General features: G+C 37.1%; 1 protein-coding gene across 1 annotated transcript in view; it reads left to right on the top strand.

Annotated features, from left to right (window-relative positions):
• Window positions 1–26,426, top strand: part of RGS22 (regulator of G protein signaling 22) — a 173,534-nt gene that overhangs the window by 28,905 nt on the left and 118,203 nt on the right. The window contains exons 6-10 of the mRNA XM_047088840.1: window positions 12,816–12,901; window positions 13,537–13,705; window positions 16,949–17,078; window positions 19,314–19,923; window positions 21,708–21,869. Of these exons, the coding sequence (XP_046944796.1) occupies window positions 12,816–12,901; window positions 13,537–13,705; window positions 16,949–17,078; window positions 19,314–19,923; window positions 21,708–21,869 (1,157 nt within the window). The remainder of the gene's footprint in view (window positions 1–12,815; window positions 12,902–13,536; window positions 13,706–16,948; window positions 17,079–19,313; window positions 19,924–21,707; window positions 21,870–26,426) is intronic.

Consider the following 26,426-nt stretch of genomic DNA (forward strand, 5'->3'; position numbering starts at 1 on the left):
AGAATAATAGTCATAAGATTAATTGCTGGGCTTGAAAAAAGCATAGAAGACAGCAGAGAATCTATTGTTACAGAGATCAAGGAACTAAAAAATAGTCATGATGAATTAAAAAATGTTGTAAATGAGGTGTAAAATAAACTAGAGGCAGTGACAGCTGGACTGAAGAGGCAGAGGGGAGAATAAGTGAAAAAAGATAAAATTATGGAAAAAGATGAAGCCGAGAAAAAAGATAAAATTCTGGACCATGAGGGGAGAATTAGAGACCTAAGTGATTAAATGAAATGGAATAATATCTGTATCATAGGAGTTCCGGAAGAAGAAGAAGAGAGAGAAAGGGGTGGAAGTTGTACTTGAACAAATCATAGCTGAGAACTTCCCCAATCTGGGAAAGGAAACAGACATTGAAATCCAGGAGGCACAGAGAAGTCCCTTCAGATGTAACTTGAATTGATCTTCTGCATGACATATAGTAAAACTGGCAAAATACAAAGATAAAGAGAGAATTCTGAAAGCAGCTAGGGACAAATGGGTCTTAACCTACAAGAGTAGACACATAAGGGTAGTAGCAAACCTATCTACTGAAGCTTGGCAGGCCAGAAAGGAGTGGCAGGAAATTTTCAATGTGCTGAATAGGAAAAATATGCAGCCAAGAATCTTTAGTCCAGCAAGCCTGCCATTCAGAATAGAAGGAGAGATAAATGGGGCGCCTGGGTGGCGCAGTCGGTTAGGCGTCCGACTTCACCCAGGTCACGATCTTGCGGTCCGTGAGTTCGAGCCCCGCGTCGGGCTCTGGGCTGATGGCTCAGAGCCTGGAGCCTGTTTCCGATTCTGTGTCTCCCTCTCTCTCTGCCCCTCCCCTGTTCATGCTCTGTCTCTCTCTGTCCCAAAAATAAAATAAAAACGTTGAAAAAAAAATTAAAAAAAAAAAAAAGAAGGAGAGATAAAGGTTTTCCCAGACAAACAAAAACTGAAGGAATTCATCACCGCTAAACCAGCCCTACAAGGGATCCTAAGGGGGATTCTGTGAGTGGAATGTTGCAAAGGACCACAAAGGACCAGAGACATCACTACAAACATGAAGCCTACAGATAACACAATGACTAAATCTATATCTTTCAATAATAACACTGAATGTAAATGGACTAAATGCTCCAACCAAAAGACAGAGGGTATCATAATGGATAAAAAAACAAGACCCATCTATTTGCTGTCTACAAGAGACCCATTTTAGACCTGGGGACACCTTCAGATTGAAAGTGAGGGGATGGAGAACCATCTATCATGTTACTAGAAGTCAAAAGAAAGCTGGAGTAGCCATACTTACATCAGACAAACTAGATTAAACTAAAGGTTGTAAGAAGAGATGAAGAAGGGCATTATATCATAATTACAGGGTCTATCCATCAAGAAGAGCTAACAATTATAAATGTTTACGCACTGAATTTAAAAGCACCCAAATATATAAAACAATCACAAACATAGGCAATCTTATTGGTAAGAATGTGGTAATTGCAGGAGACTTTAATACTCCACTTACAACAATGTACAGGTCATCCAGACAGAAAATCAATAAAGAAACAAGTGCCCTGAATGATACACTGGACCAGATGGATTTGAGAGATACATTCAGAACTTTTCACCCTAAGGCAGCAGAATACAACATTCTTCTCAAGTGCACATGGGACATTCTCCAAGATAGATCACATACTGGGTCACAAAACAGCCCTCAATAAATATAAAAGAATTAAAACCATACCATGCACATTTTCAGATCACAATGCTATGAAACTTGAAATCAACCACAGGAAAAAGTTTGGAAAACCTCCAAATGCATGGAGATTAAAGAACATCCTACTAAAGAATGAATGGGTCAGCCAGGCAATTAAAGAAGAAATTAAAAAAATGTATGGAAACAAATGAAAATGGAAACACTGTAGTCCAAACCCTTTGGGATGTAGCAAAGGCAGTTCTCAGAGGAAAATACATTGCAATCCAGGCCGAGCTCAAAATAAGAAAAACCCCAAATACAAAATCCAACAGCACACCTAAAGGAACCAGCAGCAGAACAACAAAGAAACCCCAAGGCCAGTAGGAGAAGAGAATTAATAAAGATCAGAGCAGAAATAAACAATGTAGAATCTAAAAAAACCCAAAAAACAGTAGAACAGATCAATGAAACTAGGAGTTGGTTTTTGAAAAAATAAACAAAATTGATAAACCCTTAGCCAGGCTTCTCGAAAAGAAAAGAGAGAAGACCCAAAGAGATAAAATCACAAATGCAAATGGATTTATCACAACCAATCCCTCAGAGGTACAAGAAATTATCAGAGTATACTATGAAAACTATGTCCAACAAACTGGACAACCTGGAAGAAATGGACAAATTCCTAGACACCCACACACTACCAAAACTCAAACAGGAAGAAGTAGAAAATTTGAACAGACCCATAACTACTGAAGAAATTGAATCAGTTATCAAAAATCTCCCAACATATAAGAGTCCTGGGCCAGATGGCTTCCCAGGGGAATTCTACTAGACATTTAAAGCATATTTAATACCTATCCTTCTCCAGCTGTTCCAAAACATGGAAACAGAAGGAAAACTTCCAGACTCATTCTATGAAGCCAGAATTACCTTGATTCCCAAACCAGACAGAGACACCACAAAAATGGAGAATTACAGGCCAATATCCTGATGAACATGGATGTAAAAATTCTCAACAAGATAGTAGCAAATCGAATTCAACAGCATATAAAAAGAATTTTTCACCATGATCAATTGGGATTCATTCCTGGGTTGTAGGGCTGGTTCAATATTTGCAAATCAATCAGTGTGATCCATCACATCAGTAAAAGAAAGGATAAGAACCATATGATCCTATCAATAGATGCAGAAAAAGCATTTGACAAAATACAGCATCCTTTCTTCAAACCCTCAAGAAAATTGGGATAGAAGGAACATACCTAAACATCATAAAAGCCATATATGAAAAGCCCAAAGCTAATATCATCCTCAGTGTGCAAAAACTGAGAGCTTTTCCCCCTGAGATCAGGAACATGACAGAGATGTCCACTCTTCCCACTGTTGTTTAACATAGTATTGGAAGTCCTAACATCAGCAATCAGACAACAGAATGAAATAAAAAGCATCAAAATTGGCAAAGAAGAAGTCAAACTTTCACTTTTTGCAGATGACCTGATACTCTACATGGAAAACCTGAGTACTCCACCAAAAGGCTGCTGCAACTGATACATGAATTCAGCAAAGTTGCAGGGGACAAAATCAATGTACAGAAATCGATTGCATTTCTATACGCCAATAATGAAGCAACAAAAAGAAATCAAGAAATTGATCCCTCTAACAATTGCACCAAGAACCATAAAATACCTAGGGATAAACCTAACCAAAGATATTAAAAATCTGTATGCTCAACTATAGAAAACTTATGAAGGAAATTGAAGAAGACACAAAGAAATGGAAAAACATTCCATGCTTGTGGATTGGAAGAGTAAATATTGTTAAAATGTCAATACTACCCAAAGCAATCTGCAGATTCAATGCAGTCCCAATCAAAATTGCACTGACATTCTTCTCAAAGCTAGAACAAACAATCCTGAAGTTTGTATGGAACCACAAAAGATCCCGAATAGCCAAAGTAATATTGAAAAAGAAAACCAAACAGAATGCATCACAATCCCAGACTTTAGCCTCTACCTCAAACTGTAATCATCAAGACAGTATGGTATTGGCACAAAAGCAGACACATAGACCAATGGAATAGAATAGAGAACCCAGAATTGGACCCACAAATGTATGGCCAACCAATCTTTGACAAAGCAGGAAAGAGTATCCAATGGAAAAAAGACAGTCTCTTTAGCAAATGGTGCTGGGAGAACTGGACAGCAACATGCAGAAGAATGAAACTAGACCACTTTCTTACACCATACACAAAAATAAACTCAAAATTGATGAAAGACCTAAATGTGAGACAGGAAAGCCTACAGGAGAAAGCAGGCAACAACCTCTTTGACCTCAGCTTCAGCAATTTCATGCTTGACACATCTCCAAAGGCAAGGGAATTAAAAGCAAAAATGAACTATTGGGACCTCATCAAGGTAAAAAGCTTCTGCACTGCAAAGGAAACAATCAACAAAACTAAAGGGCAACCGACAGAATGGGAAAAGATATTTTCAAATGACATATCGGATAAAGGGTTAGTATCCAAAATCTATAAAGAACTTACCAAATTCAACACCCCAAAAAACAAATAATCCAATGAAGAAATGGGCAGAAGACATGAATAGACACTTTTCCAAAGAAGACATCCAGATGGCCAACAGACACATGAAAATGATGCTGAATGTCACTCATCATCAGAGAAATACAAATCAAAACTACACTGAGATACCACCTCACACCAGTCAGAGTGGCTAAAATTAACAACTCAGGAAACAAAGATGCTGGTGACGATGTGTTTTTGGTGGGAATGCAAACATGTGCAGCCACTCTGGAAAACAGTGTGGAGGTTCCTCAAAAAATTAAAAATAGAACTATCCTATGATCCAGCAATAGCACTACTAGGAATTTATCCAAAGGATATAGGAGTGCTGATTCATAGGAGCACATGTACCCCACTGTTTACAGCAGTGCTTTCAACAATAGCCAAATTATGGAAAGAGCCTAAATGTCCATTGACTAATAAATGGATAAAGAAGATGTGGTTTATATATACAATGGAATACTACTTGGCAATGAGAAAGAATGAAATCATGCTATTTACAGCAACATGGATGGAACTGGAAGGTATTTTGCTAAGTAAAATAAGTCAGCCAGAGAAAGACAGATATATGTTTTCACTCACATGTGGATCTTGAGAAACTTAACAGAAGACCATGGGGGAAGAGAAGGGGAAAAAGTAGTTACAAACAGAGAGGCAAACCACAAGAGACTCTTAAATATAGAGAACAAACTGAGGGTTGATGGGGGTATGGGGGAGAGGGGAAAATGGGTGATGGGCATTAAGGAGGGCACTTGTTGGGATGAGCACTGGGTGTTGTATGTAAGCAATGAACCACGGGAATTTACCCCAAAAACCAAGAGCATACTTTACACACTGTATGTTGGCCAATTTGCCAATAAATTATATTAAAAATATTATTTTAGATTTCCTAGACAGAACTTCAGCACAATAAATATAAATAACTACTATCAATTTGCAAGAGTAATCTGAATTGTCTTTATTTGCAAATGAATAAATGGCTTAAATGGTTTTTAAACTGAAATATTACAATAAAATGAAATTTTTAAAAAAATTTTTAATGTTTATTTATTTTAGAGAGAGAAAGAGCACAAGCAGGTGAGGGGCAGAGAGAGGGAGACACGGAATCTGAAGCATGCTCCAGGCTCCGAGCTGTCAGCACAGAGCCCGACGTGGGGCTTGAATCTACAAACTGTGAGATCATACCTGAGCTGAAGTCAGAGGCTTAACTGACTGAGACACTCAGGCGCCCCAATCCAGGAAAATTTTTATGTAAACTAAGCATGTGAGCCATCTTCTCAAGAAGTCAAAGACTCCAGAATCTTTAAAATAATCAAAAAACAAACCTGGATACCAAAATCAAAATGTGTCACATGTTAGAAAATGACATAAAGTTAAAAACCAATGATTTAGAAAAAAAACTTTGCAAGTATGAGGAAATGTATTTTATTTAATTTCTTAATTACCAATCTTATTCAAGAAAAAGACAAGTAATCCAATAGAATAACTGAAGTAATTCAACAAACTATTTACGAGAGGAATTAAAATGGAAAATGAGCAAATAAAAGGTGTTTCATCACACAGATTGTCAGAAATATGCAAATTGTAAGTACAATCATACCATTTTTTAAGACGTTAAATTGGCCTACACTTTTTTTTTAAGTTTATTTATTTTGAGGGAGAGAGAGAGAGCGTGTGTGCACGTACAAGGAAGGGGCAGAGAGTGGGGAGAGAGAGAATCTCAAGCAGGCTCTGTGCTCACAAATGGTGAGATCATGATCTGAGCTGAAATCAAGAGTCAGACACTTAACTGACTGAACCACCCAGGCCTTCCAGCCTACGCTTTTAAAAAATAATAACATCTAGTGTTTGTAGAATATTAATTGCTACAGTCTTTGGGAGTTAATCTGGCAAAATCAATTAAAATTAAAAGTGCTATGACTTATGCTGGAAAAGCTGCGTAAGGATTTATCCCATAGAAGTAAATGTGTATTACAGGAGCTACAGTGCAGCATTGACTTAAGTATTATAAACATACTATATATTTATCAGTGGAAGAATTATGGACTATTATATGACTATTTCAAAGAATGTGTTTGAGCTGTCTGTTGTCCTCATGAGATAGATGCACATGTTGTACTGTTCAGTGAAAAAAGTTGTAAATGAAAGTATATAATATGATTCAATTTTTATATAAAATAAATCCTACATATGTGTTCCAAAAAACCTGTTTCATTTCTATACACTAATAATAAAGTAGCAGAAAGAGAAATTAACAATCCCATTTATAATTGTACCAAAATAATAAAATACCTAAGAATATACCTAAGCAAAGAGGTGCAGGACCTATACTCTGAAAACTATAAAACATTGATGAAAGAAATTGAGGAAGATACAAATGGAAAGATGTTCCATGCCCATGGTATGGAAGAATTAATATTGTCAAAATGTCCATATTACTGGGGAACCTGGATGACTCAGTCTGTTAAGTGTCTGACTTCGGCTCAGGTCATGATCTTGCCTTTCCCAAGTTCGAGCCCCATGTCAGGCACTGTGCTGACAGCTCAGAACCTGGAGCCTGTTTCAGATTCTGTGTCTCCCTCTCTCTCTGCCCCTCCCCTGCTAGAACTCTGTTTCTCTCTCTCTCTCTCTCTCTCTCAAAAATAAATAAACATTAAATTTTTTTACATGTCTGTATTACCCAAAACAGTCTACAGATTTAATGCAATCCCTGTGAGAATACTAACTACATTTTTTCACAGAACTAGAACAGATAATACAAAAATTTGTGTGAAACCACCAAAGACCCTGAATAGCCTAAGCAATCTTGAGAAGGAACAAAGCTGGAGGTATCACAATCCCAGATTTCAAGATCTACTTCCAAGCTGTAGTAACAAAACAGTATGGTACTGGCAGAAAAATAGACATATAGATCAATGGAATTGAATAGAGAGCCCAGAAATAAACCAACCTTTGTGTGGTCAGTTAATCTACAACAAAGGAGGCAAAGATGTACAATAGGGAAAAGACAGTCTCTTCAACAAATTGGGCTGGGAAAGCTGAACAGCAACATGCAAAATAATGAAACTAGAACACGTTCTTATACCATACACAAAAATAAACTTCACATGGATTAAAGAGGTAAATATCAACCCTGAAACCATAAAACTCCTAGACGAAAGCATAGGCAGTAATTTCTTTGACATTAACCATGGAAACATTTTTCTAGGTATGTCACCTAAAGCAAGGAAAACAAAAGCAAAATTCAACTATTGGGATTACACCAAAATAAAAAGCTTTTGCACAGTGAGGGAAACCATCCACAAAACAAAAAGACAACCTACTGAATGGGAGAAGATACCTGCAAATAGTACATCCAGTAAGAGGTCAATGTCCAAAATGTGTAAAGAACTTATACAGCTCAACACCAAATAAACAATCTGATTAAAAGATGGGCAGAAGAGGTGTCTAGGTGGCTCAGTCGGTTAAGCATCCAACTTTAGTTCCGGTCATGATCTCATGGCTCTGGGCTCTGGGCTCTCTGCTGACAGCTTGAAGCCTGGAGCCTGCTTCAGATTCTATGTCTCCCTCCCCCACTCACTCACTCTCTCTGTCTCTCTCTCAAAAATAAATAAACCTTAAAAAATTTTTTTAGTGGGCAGAGGATTCTGAAAAACAGTATGGAGTTTCCTCAGAAAGCTAAAAATAGAACTACCCTATGATTCAGTAATTGCACTACTAGGTATTTACCCAAAGGGCACAAAAGTACTGATTCAAAGGTATACACACACCCTGATGTTTATCGCAGCATTATCAATAATAGCCAAATTATGTAAACAGCCCAAATATCCATCAGCTGATGAATGGATACAGATGTGGTATATATGTACAATGGAATATTGCTCAGCAATAAAAAAGAATGAAATCTTGCCATTTGCAATGATGTGGATGGTGCTAGAGAGTATTATGCTAAGTGATATAAGTCAGAGAAAGACAATACCATATGATTTCACTCATATATGGAATTTAAGAAACAAATGAACATAGCAGGGAAAGCAAAAAAGGAATCCAAGAAACAGATTTTAATTATAGAGAACACGCTTATGGTTACCAGAGGGGGTGTCAGGGGAGATTGGTGAAATAGGTGATGGGGATTAAGGAGTGTGCTTGTTGTGATAAGCACTGGGTTTTGTACGTAAGTGTTGAATCACTAAATTCTACCCCCAAAACTAACATTACACTGTATGTTAACTAACTGGAATTTAAATAAAAGCTTGAGAAACCTAAAATAAAAAATAGGCAGGGGACTTGAACATATATTTTTCCAAAGAAGACATGCAAATGGCCAACAGACATATGAAAATATGCTCTACGTCACTAGTCATCACGGAAATGCAAATTAAAACTACAATGAGATATCACCTTACACCAGTCACAATGGCTAAAATAAAAAAGACAAGAAATAGCAAGGGTTGGCAAGGATGTGGAGAAAAAGGAACCCTCATGCACTGTTGGTGGGAATGCAGATTGGGGCAGCCGCTGTGAAAACATTATGGAGGTTCCTTGAAAAATTAAAAATAGAATTACCATATAATCCAGGAAATCCACTACTGCATATTTGCCCAAAGAAAATGAAAACACTAATTTGAAGAGATATATGAACCCTTATGTTTATTGCAGCATTATTACAGTAACCAAGATAGGGAAGCAGCCCAACTGTCCATCAATAGGTAAATGGATAAAGAAGATGTGACCTATGTGGCTGAATATTACTCAGCCATAAAAAAAGAATGAGATCTTTGAGATCCTGCCATTTACAACAATATGGATGGACCTAGAGGGTATAATGCTACATGAGATAAGAGAAAGACAGCTACCATATAGCTTCACTCATATGTGGAATTTAAGAAACAAAAACAGACAACCACAAAGAGAGACAAAAAACCAGACTCTTAACTATAGAGAACAAACTGTTGGTTGCCAGAGGGGCAGGGGCAAGGGGTGGGTGAAATAGGATTAAGAGTACACTTACTGTGATGAACAATGAATAACATATAGAATTGTTGACTTAGTATAGTGTATACCTGAAACTAATATAACACAGCATGTTAATCATACTTTAGTTTTAAAAAATGGACATAGGATCTGAATAGACATTTCTCCAAAGAAGATGTACAGATGGCCAAAATGCATATGAAAAGATGTTCAACATTCATCATAAGAGAAATGCAGCCAACATTGGGAGATGGGTGTGGGGAAATTGATGTGAAATGGAGAGTGATTGCTAATGGGTATGAGGTTTTCTGGAAGGTGATGAAAATGTTCTAAATTTGATTGTGGTGATGGTGTGTGAATATACTAAAAACCATTGGATTATACATTTTAAATGGGTGAATTGTATGGAATGTGAATTCTGTCTCAAAGCTGTTATAAAGAAAAGGCAGTGTGCACGCACACACACACACACACACACACACAAATCTCAACGAACTGTGTCTACACACCTATTAGAATGAGTAAAATATGCAATGCACATTGACAATACCAAGTGCCATTCAGGATGCAGAGCAACTGGAACTCTCACATTGTTCAGAGAATTCCATTTTGGAAAACAGTTTGGCAGTTTTTTCTAAGTTAAACATATACCATCCTACCCATCTATCCTACCCTTGCATTTTACCAGAGAAATGAACAGTCTCTTCTGTTCACACAAAAATTGTATGTGAAGTCTGTAGTTCCCTTATTTATAATCACCAAGAACTATAAGAAAAACCCAAATTTCTTTTAAGTGGGGAGTAGATAAACAAAGTGTGGTTCATCTCTACAGTGGAGTACTTCTCAGCTGAAGAGAAATGAAGAGGAAGGAACTAGTGATCCATCTAAGAACATGGGTCAATCTCAAATGATTATGCTAAATGAAGAGAGCTACAACTGTATCCCAGTTGTATGACACTTTGGAAAGGGCAAAACTGTGGAGAACCAATCTGTGGTTGCCAGGGCCTAGGGTTAGAGGGTGTCACTGAATGCAAAGTGACATGAGGAAGTTTGGAGGAAGTTGGAACTATTCTATATCTTCATTGTAGTCATGGTTATACGACTTAAATATTTGTCAAAACCTTACAGAACTGTTTACTAAAAAGGATGGATTTTACTGTATGTTTTTGTTTTTGTTTTTTTTAGTTTTAAGGATTAAATAGTTTTACCTTAGGTAAATCATTTTTGTGTTTTTTTGTAAGTATTCATTAAGGTGTCATGTTATGTCTAACAAGATTGTTCTGTATTTTTTGCCTTTATTAAATTTTTTTTTCATGTTTATTTTTGAGAGAGAGAGAGCGTGAGCGGGGGAAGGGCAGAGAGAGGGAGACACAGAATTTGAAGCAGGCTACAGACTGAACTGTCAGCACAGAGCCTGATGCGGGGCTCGAACCCATGAATCACGAGATCATGACCTGAGCCAAAGTCGGATGCATAACCGACTGAGCCACCCAGGCACCCCTGTATTTTTTTGCCTTTATACTTTTTTGTCTGTATACTTTATACTTTATTTGTAAACACCTTGAAGGGACTTTTTGGCAGTTTGACTAAAAGACTTTTCTTCGATTTTGATTTTATCCCTTTTAAACTTTTCATTTCATTTCATTTTTAGATCAGATAGATGCAGAGATATTCAAAAGGGGATGGGTTGTCAGTGACCTGTTCATTAAGTAAATATTAGGCAAATTGATTTTGTGTGACTGACCAGCTTTCACAAGCTTGTAGTATTCCTCAAGGGTGTGTATTGATCTTTATATGTAGTCTGGTGCCTTTCTGTGATGTGTTGAATGCATTGCTAATGAAAATTCAAGAGTCCTGTATCATCGTCAGTGTGTAGCATATGTGGAGGCATATTTGGAGTTTTTCTAACTACAAGATCCAAATGTCCTTCAGATTTCACTCAAACAATAAGACCATCCACAAGATGTTACTGAGGTGCTGGCTGCTTCCAAAGTTTCTTCTATTTTTTCATTACCTGGAAGATAGTTTTTGGTAAGGGCAAATGGGTGCTTTTGGCTGAACAGGAGGAAAGCATCGTTCCCTCAGTTTTCTGGTCTTGGAGAACCTAATGACTTCATGCCACATGCAAGCAGTGTTGAGCACCAGTGCACGCTCAAGAACATCAGCTCATCAGGTGTGCCTGGGTGGCTCAGTCGGTTGAGTGGCTGATTTTGGCTCAGGTCATGATCTCGTGGTTCACAAGTTCGAGCCCTGCGTCGGGCTCTGTGCTGACAGCTCAGAGCCTGGAGCCTGCTTCGGATTCTGTGTTTTTGTCTCTCTCTGCCCCTCCCCTGCTCACACTCTGCCTCTCTCTCTCTCAAGAATAAATAAACATTAAAAAAAAAAGAATGTCAGCTCATCTGATGTTGGCACTACTACTATGTGAGCCTTTAGCCTCCTCGCTGCAGTTAGCAATGGTCTGTGTTGACTGATATTAATATCACAGCACACCTGTTGCTTTAGCAGATAATCAATGGAAGTCACATAAATACAGACACCCTTGCATCACTGAGATGTGCACCTTACTGGTTGTTTTCCTTATCTAGTAGCATTGGTTTAGTGTTCAAAGTACCGACCTTCTTTAGCATTCTGGAAAACAGTGAATATAAGACAGAAGAGAATCAATGGTGAGTAAATATTTTAGGATGAATAGCAACTCAGTAACTCTTCCCTTGAGTTTGTATGGCCCTCGCAACCTCAGAATAAAGTCTAAACTCCTTACTGTCACTTAAAAGATGATTCACAGTGAGGCCTATGCCTGCTTCACCAGCTTGCTTCCCTCCATTCCTCAAATCTCACCCCGTGATCTAGTCATACTATGCTTCTCTTCGTTTCTTCTCCTGCCCACCCCTCTTCACCCCTTCACCAGGCTAATCATGCGTTAGGTGAAAGAGTGAGTGGCATCTTCTGTGGGAAAAGCCTTTGCTGGTTTTAGTGCCTACGTGCCCTCCCACAGAAACCTGAACCTATGGTAGTGCTCTGTTATTATTGTTTACTGAATTACCTGGAAACTCCTTCAAGGCAGGGCCTTAGCTTTCTTGCTAACCTTGGTATCTCCAGGAGAGTGGCTGGGGATGGTAAATATTTAACCAAAGTTCCTAAAGTTGGAAGGACAAGGGGACTGTAGTGACCATAGTGGCCTTATCAAGATTCTGGTTAACTATTTTCCTGTTTATGATTACTTTTAACCATTCTATGACTGCAAAAATACTGAAAGTGACTTTTTTTCTCATACCTCCTTCTCCAATACATTACTTAACTTCTCTGAATTCAGTTTGTTAATCTGTAAAATGGGACTAATAGTTGATGCAGGATTGTTGAGAGAATTAAAGAAATACCAGAAGGCAAGCAATGGCTTCAGATATGTGATTGGAGGTTCTTGCTCTCTCTTGTGCAAAAAGAAGGTAGAAGCAGGGCTCCTAGAAGGAGCTGGAGGTCATTATTGCTCTATTGATTAGGCCTTCATTGTCCTGAAAGGTGACTTTCTTTGACTCGTTTTCTTTTTCACTTGTCCCCTCACAGTGTCTCAGTCGTGAACAAGGTATTCAGTGGATCAAAAAAGAAAGACTTCCAGCATTTCTGGAAAGTGATTGCTACTTTGAATACAGGTATTATAGTCCCATCAACAAACACATTTTTTAATTGCCTGGATTTTTTTCACCTAAAATCATTTTTCCTGTACTTTCTTAGTAAAATCGTATACCTTTAAACCCACCGCATTTGTATCCTACCTGCTATAGTATGCAAGTGATAGAGCATTTGTAAAAAATCACTTAACTTTTCCAAAGAGATCCCATAGAAACAGTACCTAATAAATGTACTTCAGTTGTGCTTCCTTGATCATTATGTTTTTAAAATTATCTACTTGTGATAACGGTATTTATGTGCAAGCTGTTAAAAAACAAATATAAGTGTGTCATGAAAAAGAATGTCACAGTGGGCCAAGTTTTTCTTTTATGTTCTCTGGCTTTTAATGTGTAAGTACCTAAACATTCCTTAAATTTAAGTAAAATTTGACCTATATTTAGAACCACCATTTTAAAAATCCAAATAAAATAAATTATAGCAGAATAATCCTTAATTAGTTCTGTGAATAAGCCATTAATTTAGCAGATCCTAAGAGAATCATTGTGCAGAGTTAGGAGATTGGCTTGAATACATAAAATAAAATTTAGTTTTTTTTTTCCCCAAATTCTACCATATTTGAAACTTATTTCAAGTTTTTATGATTCCTAAAATGCAGATTAGCCAAATTGGTCTCACAAGTACGATGGAGCAGATCAGGCATGAACATTACACTTGATGCAGACTTTTCCCCCTGGGTCCTGAAAAAACCACCCAGTCCACCACCACCTGTCACTGAAGAAGAAAATGTTATAATAATGAAAAAGTTCTACATTTCTCTTGGTGAGGTAAGAGTATGAGTATTTCTTCATGATTTGGCCCTTCAAGGAGACTTATCATTTTAGGGATAGGAATTTCATTTTTACCACTTGAACAGGGGAAGGGATTTCAAGTACTTCTAAAGCAGATTTAGCAAAACCTTTTGTGGATTTATGCTGACTCATTTGCTTTGCCTTCCTTCACCTGAAATGTAACTGGTATTATCCTCCTGTGTGCAGAGCAACAAATGCAAGATTGAAGAACATGCTCAGTGTCGCCCGGGAAGCAAGGAAGGGTAACTTGAATTATATCCATGGTTTCATTGTTCATTCCAAATTTTTCATTATTTGGAGTCTATAATTTTTGTAAAAATAATGATAAATTGGGTCTTCTCCCTCTTGCCAAAATTATTCCTCATTAGCAAAATGCATTACTGTGTAACCATTATCAGATAAATTTGTCCTCCAGGAAGAAATGTTGGGTTGTATGAGTGCTTTTGAAGAGATCTAACCTAGAATCAAATGTCCTTTTGAATTTTTTTTTTTTCAACGTTTATTTATTTTTTTTGGGACAGAGAGAGACAGAGCATGAACGGGGGAGGGGCAGAGAGAGAGGGAGACACAGAATCGGAAGCAGGCTCCAGGCTCTGAGCCATCAGCCCAGAGCCTGACGCGGGGCTCGAACTCACGGACCGCGAGATCGTGACCTGGCTGAAGTCGGACGCTTAACCTACTGCGCCACCCAGGCGCCCCTCAAATGTCCTTTTGGAGAGTCACTTTGTTTTGTTTTGTTTTGTTTTTTTTTTTAATTTTTTTTTTCAACGTTTATTTATTTTTTTGGGACAGAGAGAGGCAGAGCATGAACGGGGGAGGGGCAGAGAGAGAGGGAGACACAGAATCGGAAACAGGCTCCAGGCTCTGAGCCATCAGCCCAGAGCCTGACGCGGGGCTCGAACTCACGGACCGCGAGATTGTGACCTGGCTGAAGTCGGACGCTTAACCGACTGCGCCACCCAGGCGCTCCTGGAGAGTCACTTTGTAGTAAAATCTGCCGTTTGGTCTCTGGCCTCTAATTATCAGCTCATCTTTCTGGAAACACAGTTCCTACACATATTCTGTACAAAACGAGGAATTGCAAATATGTGGCCCATGTGTTCCTGTTCCCCTAGATTCCATTCATGACAGACATTGCTAATCAATCATGGCAATTTTCCTGCTGAGCCAGGACTTGGCTTCAAATTCTTTTCAACACAGCACCCTGGGCAAGCACTTCCAATTGATCAAAGATGTCATACGAGAGAACTATTTGCCATCTCTGTTGGAATAGACTTATCCTATCTTACTTGACCATTTTTTTTTCATGTGTAGTTCTTATTTAATTCTGTAGTTTGGCATTTCTATCAGTAATATTTGGCACAAAAAAAGTTTGAGATTTTGCCAGTTGCATTATTTTCACTGACCAGTGCTAGGTATATACTAAAAGCATATTTTTCGTCTCTCTTATACTTATTTTTAAGTATTTTTTTTCTTTTATGTATTATAGAAATGACAGGAGTGTCATAAAAATATGTTCTCATAGTACAGGTCAGTCAGTAAACATACAACTGGAAGAATCAATCTAGGGAAATAAGATCTAATTCCTTACATGTAAATTAAATCAGATGTGAGAGTAAAATTTAAGCTAGTTTATTTTTGCTATTTTCTGTGATGAAAAAAACTCATTTCTGTTCACTTGATTAGTACTTTATCTAAAATCTTCTTAATAGCTTTTGAACTTTGAGGATTCAAAATTCCTTGGGCCCTTAAATCATTTCAATCATGACTACAAACAAAGATGAATCTTTACGATGACAATTCATCTTTATGATGACAATTCAGCTTTATGATGATAATTCATCTTTGTGATCATTAATTTCTTTGGGTCTTCAGTTATACCATCTAAACACAAACAGTGGACTCATCTCTTTAAGAATATTAAGTGGACTAGTTACTGCTTTAATGTCTGACTGACTTCTTTCTCTCCTCATTTTTACTCCGCCATCTTTTTTTGTGCAGTTGAAATAACAAGGACTCTTGTATGTTGGTCTCTCTCAATTCCCTGACTGTTTCTTCATTATTTTGGGCTTCTCTGAGTGCTTAGGATAATGCTTAGAATACAGTAGTCACTCAGTAAATATATGTTAAATGAACATATAATTAATAATAAATGACCTGGCTTTAAAGGAAGGAAAAGAGGGAACAAAAGGAAATTAGAGTCTGTCAAAGCTTTTATCCACCCAGGAAACCTTACGTCTAAGAGGGGCAGTGACTTACTTCTCTTGCTTTTTGGTCTCCTTGTGTGGCTTGACTTGCCCTGCCAATTAGGGAACAATACCTGTTCCATTTGAGCCCTGCCTCTTTTGTGAGTATTCCTGAGGCTAAGCGCCAGCCAGCTCTGACTCAGTTGGACAAAGGAGAAATGAAAATAATGCTGGACACTCCCTTCTCTGCTTCTGTTGAACAATTTGGATTATTTTAGAAAAATATGAGGGCATTATTTAGTGAGAGGCAGGCAGAAGAATATTCCCAGGAAAGCTGAGATGAGGGCTTCTCAGGATTGGGGTTCTGGAAGCTGAGGGTCAACTTGGGAATTACTCAGCTGGCTCGAGGTACACAAAAGCAAAGGAAAAATTGAAGGCTATGTCCAGAGGCAGCCGGAGTCAGGAATCGGTCTTTGGGATGCATACAATGCAAGCAAAGCTGTGAAAACTGAATCTACGGCAAAGGGGTAGTTGAGCCTGGAGAGGTTTTCAGTGCTCCTGAGAGTAAGTTTCTCATATTAGGGAGGCCTTGTAAAAAAACACTGAACCAGATCAGACAGAATTAGGGGTATGGAATAATTGTGAAGTTGTAAATGGGAGTAGCTGACAAAAGATGCAGCCGGGGACTGATGAGCCATGTGACTGCTCAAGATACAGCTGGATGGCATGAACCTATAATGAAGCCAGGAAGTAGGGTTGCATGCCTCTGGTGGAACAGTAGAGAAGAATTTGATGGATATTGGGCTCATTTTTTCTTTTGGCCACCTATGCAAATAATCTGAATTGAGATTCCTTCCCATTATTCTCAGATAATGAATTTTTCTGTGGACAGTATTCTTTTCTTTGATGGCATAAATTTTCCTTTCATATTGTACTGTGCAAATTTAATATTACCCTGATGATGTGTCAAGGTTTGTGATTGGAAGAATACTGCCAATCTTAACATTAAACAAAGGTGCTCCTTTTCTCCTAGGCCACCTATACTCAAACGAAAGATTGGTTTACACTGGCTAAACAGAGTCTGCAAACAGTATCAACATTTTCATTACCATCTTGTGTACTCCACAGCAAAACTGAACCACCGGTTATTTCATCTGTTTCTGGTAAGCAGAAAGGACAAGAATGATTTCAGAACTCTTTTTTTTTAAAGTTTATTTATTTATTTTGAGAGTGAGAGCTTGAGTGAAGGGGTGGCAGAGAGAAAGGGAGAAAATCCCAAGCAGGCTCTGCACTGTCAATGCAGAGCCTGACTCGGGGCTCCATCTCATGAACTGTGAGGTCATCGCCTGAGCTGAAATCAAGAGTCAGCTACTTAATCGATTGAGCCACCCAGGCCCCCCTCAGAACTCCTCTTTAAATCTTTTTTCATTGTTCTAATCTTACAATATCATACTTAGTGGTTGGAGAGAAAAATTATCTCCGTCCCCATCCCCCCCTGCCCCACTTCACTTTCTATTGGCTTTTTAGAGCAAGTTGGCATAGTAGAAAGAGGATGGGTTAGATGGGTTAAAACTTACTACCTGTGTGACTTTTTAAAGTTATTCCACTTCTGAGAGTCTTTTCTCATCTGTAAGATTAGAATAATAACACATACTAAATGTATAGAAAAAGCCCAGCCTAGTGCCTGGTACTTCATAGGCAGTCAGTAAGTGTTTGTTTTGTCTTTATTTCCTATGATAGTTTATAAATTATTATTATTAAGCCTTTGAAATTAAGGGGTGCAAACTTTCTTTCCTCTTGAAAGTATATAATCATTCACACAACTTGAATTTTCCTTCTGTTTTTAAGTTCAGACTGTTTTTCTTCTTGAAAAGCAGATATATTTGTACTGTGGGGAACTTTTGTGGATGATACCAACCTTTCAGAAATGTAGATGGAAACTTCCAGAAATGAGAGTCGTTAACATGCTATTGCTAGAGAAAAAAAAATCTAGCAACATGATTCAGGAGAGGAACTTAGCAATTCCCTAACAGTTGTTACCTAATTCTTTGGAAAAGTGTAAGTAAGCAGCCTTTGGGGGACAGTAAATCTGGATTCTCTAGAATTGAACCTAAATCTAGAAAGAGGAAAAGAATCTCCTTAATTTGAAAATAGGTGAATTTATAGATTTCTTGCTGTTTCCCCCAAATAGTAAAGTAGAAAATTGGAGAGCAAAGGTAGAGGAGATGGTAAACAGGAAGAGAAAGGGTAGCAGGAAGGTGATGAACAGAAATGCTAACCTTGCTCTTTTCCTCTACAACTGGGTTGAGTGTATACCCAGATCCTTTTGTAGGCTTACAAAAGTCTAATCTCTCAAGATTGTGGAAACTTAGTATCTTAATTTTCAATAAAAATTATAATGAAACATTTCTAGTTCACTGAGATTTGAAAACTGTGCCTGAGAAAATGCCCATGGAGGTGGGGCACAGATGACAACAGAGTTTTCCTGATCCATGGCATTTCAAGGGGTAGATTTTGCATGGGAAATAAAGCACTGACATCAGATCTTTCTCTGATTTCTAAAGAAGGAGGAAATAATTAAAGACTATACTTTAGAAAAAGTATAAAACAACCCATTTGTATTTGTAATCTCTCGTAAGTACTTTATGTCATTTTGTAATTTTGATGATAGGTTAAAAGTATGATAGCAATTGAATCTTTCTGAGAAAATAGTGAATTTAAAAAAAATGTTTATTTATTTTGAGAGAGAGAGAAAGTGCACACAAGCGGGAAAAGGCAGAGAGCGGGGGAGAGAAGGAATCCCAAGTGGGCTCCACGCTTAGCAGGGCTTGATCCCATGACTGCGAGACCATGACCTGAGCTGATATCATGAGTCAGACACTCAACTGACTAAACCACCCAGGTGCCCCCAAAATAGTGAATTTTAAAAAATTACTGATATGACTCTGGTTCTGATCTGTTCATTGACTGTTTCATCATTAATGGTAGCTAGTTTTATTTTACCATGCAGCATGAAATACTGGAATACATACAGTTATTTAATGCACATATTCGTGTTTAATAGATTTGGCCTTTATATATTAACATTCTATATCAGCCTAAACTATTACATTTTAAAAGTGCATAATGTCTTTTTGAAGATCTCTGTATTAGTGATATCAAATATTTAGTTCGTCTGCTACCAGTGTCCCTTTTTATGTCCAGGGAAGACATAACCAATCCTTTGGGCAGGTTTTTCTCTTCTGGTACCAAATGTGGCTTTAGAACTCCCCTTTAAGCGCACAAAGTCTCTACCTGTGACAGGCCCATTTACCATGCTGGCTCTACAACATCTAGTTAATAATCAAAACATATTTGTATTCATATCTGATCTAATAGCCTTTTATGATTTAATACAGAAAGTTTTATCTTTGATGATGGAATTCACCCAAGGACAAAACGGGACTCATCTGAATCCACTAGATTAATTTCTCATTTCAAAGAAGAAGATGGGTCTGTATGTCTACAAGACACTCCTTCTCAAGCGCTTCTGAGAATATACCTTGAAAAGCAACAGGATGCTGATGATGGCCTTATATTGCATTTCTCAACATGTGAAGAATTTTTAAGATCTTACGTAGCCTTTATTTTGAGAGTAGCAATTCATCACATTTTTGAAGAGCCACTTAGAGAAAGCCCAGATTTTATAAATTTCAACAAGGTAACAGAAGTGGTGATTGAGGAGGGTTTTGAGCCTGTTCCTGGCAGGAATGTTGTGTCAAGTGAAACATTTCAAACCTATGTCAAGTCAAAAGAGATGCTAGAACAAGCAAGTTTAAAAAGTGAGAGCATTGGACAAGAGAGCAGGGCTGATTGGTGTATTTCTCACAAAGCTTATGAGATTGGCAATAGAAAAGAGTTTGAAAGATTTAAGAAATTTATAAAAGGTACACTAGGAGAGAGATATTGGTTGTTATGGATGGATATTGAGAGGTTAAAAGTTCTTAAGAACGCTGGAAGACATCAAAGGTAAGTCAATTTTTTACTTTTCAGTAGTTTTTTTAAAAAAATTATGGAATATTAGTTTGGGTCATTTAAGCACAGACAGAAAGCCTGAAGTAAATATAAAAATGTAATTTATGCTTTCAGAGGAATTAATATTAACATTTATTATAATAATATTGATTTCACTATTTCTGTGATTTCATAATTATCAGATACAAATAGTGGCAATTGTTTGGGTTTGCATAATGTTTCTTCTCATAGATTCTAAACTTGCTTTCAAATCAATCATTCTTATTTATTTATTTCTTATTTATTTATTTATGAATGTTTATTTATTTTGAGAAAGAAAGAGCATGCACGTGCCTGTGCATGCACATGAGCAGGGTGGGGGCAGAAAGAGGGGGAGAGAGAAACCCAAGCAGGCTTCGGACTGTCAGCGCAGACCCCAGGGATGCAAGGCTTGATCTCATGAATCATGAGATCATGACCTGAGCCAAAATCAAAAGTCAGATGTTCAACTGACTGACTCACTCAAGCGCCCCATTCTATTTTATTTTTATAATATTCTCACGATTTATTTTTATAGAAAAAATAATTTTTCAGTATATAAACATACTGGCTTAAGATACCTTTTATAAAAGGCACCTTAAGCTATTGTAAGAGACTACTGATCCTAACAACCTGCTCTGTTAACATATCCCATGATCTTTTGTTGGATGCCACTTAAGACATTCATATCTGAGTAAGATATCTCCTAGGTATCATACTAGATATCCTCTAGAGAAGCTCTTAGATCTCTGATGGGTCCAGGTCCTTGTTTTGCTGTCCCATATATTTTAGATTATGTAAGTCTTAAGAACCTTAAGAGGACCCTGCTTTAAGAAAGTTTTTATACTGTCTGTGTTCTCCTTTTTGCTTTGAAGCAGATCAACTACAGTAGATTGCAATTCTCAGTAAGGGTTTGACTGAGTACATACTAGTGACTGGGTTATTCCAGTTATTTCAATGGCATTCAGATCATGTTGTACATGCTTATAAGATCAGGGGTTACCAAATGGTTGGTTATGAAGCCATGACCTGATCGATTATGGAGTGGAAAGCCACTACTGCTTTTCAAGACATATTGGGGAAGTTATATGCAAGCAACCTACATAAACTCTTCAGGATTTACTGTATTAGTTCCTATTGTTGCTGTATCAGATTGCCATAAATTTAATGGCTTTTAAAGCAATGAAAATGTATTCTGTTACAGTTCAGAGATAAGAAGTCTAAAATGGGTAGGCAGGGCTCCATTCCTCCTGGAGGCTCTAGGGGAGAGTCCATTTCCTTGCTTTTTCTAGCTTCCAGAGGTCACCTATTTTCCTTAGTTCATGGCCTTTCCTCCATCTTCAAAGCCAGCAACATAGCATCTTCTCTTTGGCCTCTGCTACTATCCTCACATCTTTTCTCTGTGACTGACTCTCCTGTCTCCCTCTTAGAAGGACCCTTGTGATTACATTAGGGCCACCTGGATAATCTGGGATAATCTTCTCAAAATCCTAAGCACATCTGCAGAATCCTTTTGACCATGTAATGTAACATTCAGAGGTTCTGGGGTTTAGGACATGGATATCTTTGGAAGGCCGTTGTTCAACCTACTAAAAATATCTTCCTTATTCTCATTATTGTAAGAAATATTTTTATCTCCACATTGGTACTCCTGTAATTCAGTGTTGGTTTTGAGATAGTTCATTACTTGTGTGAAACATTTTAGAAGTGAAAACATTTGGTTTGTTGAATATCGTGGCAATTTGTATGTCTCGTTTTAGACATCTTGAAAAGATGAAAAAATGCTATTTAGTGAGCAGTGGAGATTGCTACCTTTCTGCAGAAATATTATCAAAACTTAAACTGCTAGATGCATCTCAGTGGAATGAAGAACATTTAAGAAATATTCAGATTGAGGTTGTAAAACCCTTACTTCTCTATTGGTAAGAAAAATAATATGAAACAAACTTACTTGCTTTTACTTTTCCTAGGCTAATTACAAGTTATACTTTTTTGTCTTACTGATTTATAATTTATGGAGATTTAAAATGACAAGATTATCATATTTTTCACCTTCCTTAAGTACTCACCCTTTAGATAATTCAGTGTTTGGGTGTTTAAAATTGGTAATAAGACTGGACATTCATTTTAACTTTGTGAGCACACTACCCCTGACTTTTTTATGGTCAGTATCTCATCAAATTGTGTGTGTGTGTGTACCTCTTGAAAAAGTTATAGATTTATTCTGAGCACTTACTATAGGCCAAGTGCTGTACTAAGGACACGAGGGTAAAATATAGACAAATCTAGTGATTACAATCTAGTAAAAGGAACATACATGGGAAATGAGTATAGTAAAAGAAAGTGTGGTGATCACACAGGATACAGAGGAGAGGTAATGTTTTACTTGGAACTTTAAGGACTCTAAGTAGGGAACTTAGAGGGGACATAGTGGAGAAGATGTGTGCCATTTGAGGGTTATTGAGCTGCCTTGCGGCTGTAATGGATCTGATTATGTTACTTTTCTGCTTGAGATCTTTCCCCACAGCTTTCAGTGCAGAGTTCAAATGCCTTAAATTAGCAAATAAGGTTATCATAATTTGTCCCTCACACACTTTTCTGGCATCATCTCCCATCTAGGTATTCCAGATTACATATATGCTTTGTACTTTTCCATATGTAGATAGAATGTTGTTTTTCTCCCTCTCTTTCTTTCTTTCTTTCTTTCTTTCTTTCTTTCTTTCTTTCTTTCTTTCTTTCTTTCTTTCAAAACTTAAATATGTCTACGCTCACCACTGTTATTTAACACAGTACTAGAAGTCCTAGCCTCAGCAATCAGACAACGAGATGAGGTTTTAAAAAGATATCTAAGTCAGCAAGAAAGACACTGTTTGCAGATGACATGATACTCTATGTAGAAAACTTGAAAGACTATACCAAAAAAACTGCTAGAATGGATATGCAAATTCAGTAAATTCACAGGATATAAAATCAAGGCATATAAATCTGTTGCCTACCTGTACACCGATAATGAAGCAGCAGAAAAAGAAGTCAAGGAATTTATCTCATTTATAATCACACCAAAAATAATAATATACCTAGGAATGAACCTAACCATAGCGGTAAAAGATCTGTACTCTGAAAAGTATAAAACTCTGATGAAAGAAATTGAAGATGACACAAAGAAATGGAAAGACATTCCATGCTAAATTTGGATTGGAAGAACAAATATTGTTAAAATGTCTATACTACCCAAAGCGATCGACACATTTAATGCAATCCCTGTCAAAATACTACCACCATTTTTCATAGAGCTACAACAAATAATCCCAAAATTTGTATGGAACCACCAAAGACCAAGGTTGCGAAAGCAACCTTGAAAAACAAAAGCTGGAGGCATCAATTTCCAGACTTTAAGTTATATTGCAAAGCTATAGTGATCAACAGTATGATACTGGCATAAAAGTAGACACATAGATCAACAGAACAGAATGGAAAACCCAGAAATGAACCCACAACTATATGGTCAATTAATCTTCAGCAAAGCAGGGAAGAATATTCATTGGAAAAAAAGACAAGTCTCTACTATAAATGGTGTTGGGAAAACTGGACAGCAACATGCAAAAGAATGAAACTGGACCATTTTCTTACACTATACACAAAAATAAATTCAAAATGGATGAAAGGCCTAAATGTGAGACAAGAAACCATAAAAATCCTAGAGGAGAACATAGGCAGGGGCCTCTTTGACATCAGCTATAGCAACTTCCTTCTAAATATGTCTCCTGAGACAAGAGAAACACAAACAAAAATAAATGATTGGAACTTCATAAAAATAAAAAGCATATGCACAGCAAAAGAAACAAAAAAAGTAAGAGGCAGTCTGCAGAATGAGAGAAGATATTTACAAATGACATCTGATAAAGGGTTCATATCCAAAAAATATATAAAGACCTTATAAAACTCAACACCCCAAAAATGAATAATCCAATAAAAAATGGGCAAAAGACATGAATAGACATTTTTCCAAAGAAGACATACAGATGGCCAAGAGACACATGAAAAAAATGCTTAATGTCACTCATCATCAGAGAAACGCAAATCAAAACTACAACGAAATATTACCTCACACCTGTTGGAATGGCTAAATAAAAAATGCAAGAAACAGCAAGTATTGACAAAGATCTGGAGAAAAAGGAATCTTTTTCCACTGTTGATGGGATTGCAAACTGGTGCAGCCACTCTGGAAAACAGTATGGAGTTTCCTCAAAAAATTTAAAAATACAACTACCCTAGGATCCAGCAATTGCACTACTAAGTATTTACCCAAAGGATATAAAAGTACTAGTTCTAAGGGATCCGTGCACCCCAATGTTTATTGCAGCACTATCTACAATAGCCAAATTATGGAAATGACCCAAGTGTCCATCAACTGAAAATGGATAAAGAAGAGGTGGTATAGATATACAATGGAATATTACTCATCCATAAAAAAGAATGAAATCTTGTCCTCTGCAATGACACGGATGGTGCTTGGGAATATTATGCTAAGTGAAATAAGTCAGAGAAAGACAAATACTTTATGATTTCACTCCTATGTGGCATTTAGGAAACAAAACAAACAAGCAAAGGTAAAAAAACTAGAGGGAGGCAAACCATGAAACAGACTCTTAACCATACAGAACAAATGGATGATTACCAGAGGGGAAGTGGGGGTGGGGGGAGATGGGTGAAATAGGTGATAGAGATTAAGGGAGTGCACTTGTAATGGACACCGGTGCTGTGTGGAAGTGCTGAATTACTATATTGTACACCTGAAACTAACGTTAAACTGTATGTTAACTACCTGGAATTTAAATAAAAACTTAAAAAGAAAGCTAAATAAATAAATTAATTAATTAAAAAAACATATATTTAAGGCATACAGAAAGGTATAAATTATAGTGGGTGCCTATGTACACACCATCCAACTTAATAAAATATTACTATACAGTAGAAATGTTTTTTTAATTTAACTTTTTATTTTGAAATCATTATATATTCATATGCGGTTGTAAGAAGTAATAGAGAGGATTCTGTGTAGCTTTTACCCAGTTTCCCCTAATGGTAACATTTTGCATAACTTAATCCAATATCACAACGAGGAAATTGACATCATTAATATAATTCACCAGTCTTTTTCATATTTTACCAGTTACGCATGCACTTATTTGTGTGTTTGTGTATAGTTAGTTCTATTCAATTTTATCACATTAGAGATTCATGAATTTGCCACCACAGTCAAGACACAGAACAGTTACCACAAACTTCCCTTGTACTGCCCTCTTGCAACTATGCCCACCTCCTTCTCTTCCCATCCCTAACTCCTGGAAACCACCAATGTATTATTTAATGAAATAATGCAATTTGTAATCTTTGGGGTTACATTTTTCATTCAACATGATTCCCTTGAGATCCATCCAAGTGGCTGTGTGTGTCAATAATTTTTTTTTTGCATTGTTAAGTAGCACTCTGTTGTATGGACGTTATACATCCATTCACCCACTGAAAGTCACTAGGGATGTTTCCACTCTTTCACTGTTACTAATCAAGTTGCTATGAGCCTTCATGTACAGGATTCTGAATGAACATAAATCTTCATTTCTCTGGGATAAATGTCTAAGAGTGAGATTACTGGGTCACATGGTAAGTCTATTTTTAGTTTTAAAAGAAACTGCCAAACTATTTTCCAAAGTTGGTGTACCATTTTTACATTCCCACCAGCAATGTAAAAAGGATCCAGTTTCTGTGCATCCTTGACATTGTTTGGTGTTGTCACAATTTTCTATTTTTAACAGAAAATTCTAATATGTGCACATTCTAATAGGTGCACAGTGATATCTTGTTGTGTTTTTACTTTGCCATTCTCTAATGATAAATGATGCTGAACATCTTTTCAAGTGCTTGTTTGCCATTTGCATATCCTCTTCAGTAAAATATCTGTTCATGTCTTTTGTCTATTTGCTAATTGTTTTCTTATTGTTGAGTTTTAAAGTTATTTTTATATTGTAGATACTAATCATTAGACATGTAGTTTGCAAATATTTTCTCCCAGCCTTTAGCTTGTCTTTTCAGAGACAAGCTTTCCAAAGACTTCTTCAAAGGGCCTTTGAGAGCTTCCTGGTTGGTGAACACATGGAGATTTGGGGAGAGTGGTATGCTTAGAAGGCATGGAAGCTCTATACTCCTTACCACACACCTTATTGTATACATCTTTTCTATCTGGCTGTTCTTGAGTTATATCCTTGTATTAAAAAAATCTAGATTAAGCAAAATAGTAAAAATTATATAGATAATGAGAACCAGAATTCTCATCGATGTGGAAGAGAGTTACAAATAGAAGAGAACAGAGTGAACCCTGTGGTGATGGACTGGAATTGGAGGTACAAATGGAAAATGCAATTTTCACAAATTCAAGTTACCATACTCAGTTATGAAGACCATAATTAACTGAAGAAAAA

The sequence above is a fragment of the Lynx rufus genome, unplaced genomic scaffold (assembly GCF_022079265.1).
Source record: "Lynx rufus isolate CCGP_SWC_20201006 ecotype Redwood Valley unplaced genomic scaffold, mLynRuf1.p SCAF_26, whole genome shotgun sequence".
Taxonomy (NCBI): domain Eukaryota; kingdom Metazoa; phylum Chordata; class Mammalia; order Carnivora; family Felidae; genus Lynx; species Lynx rufus.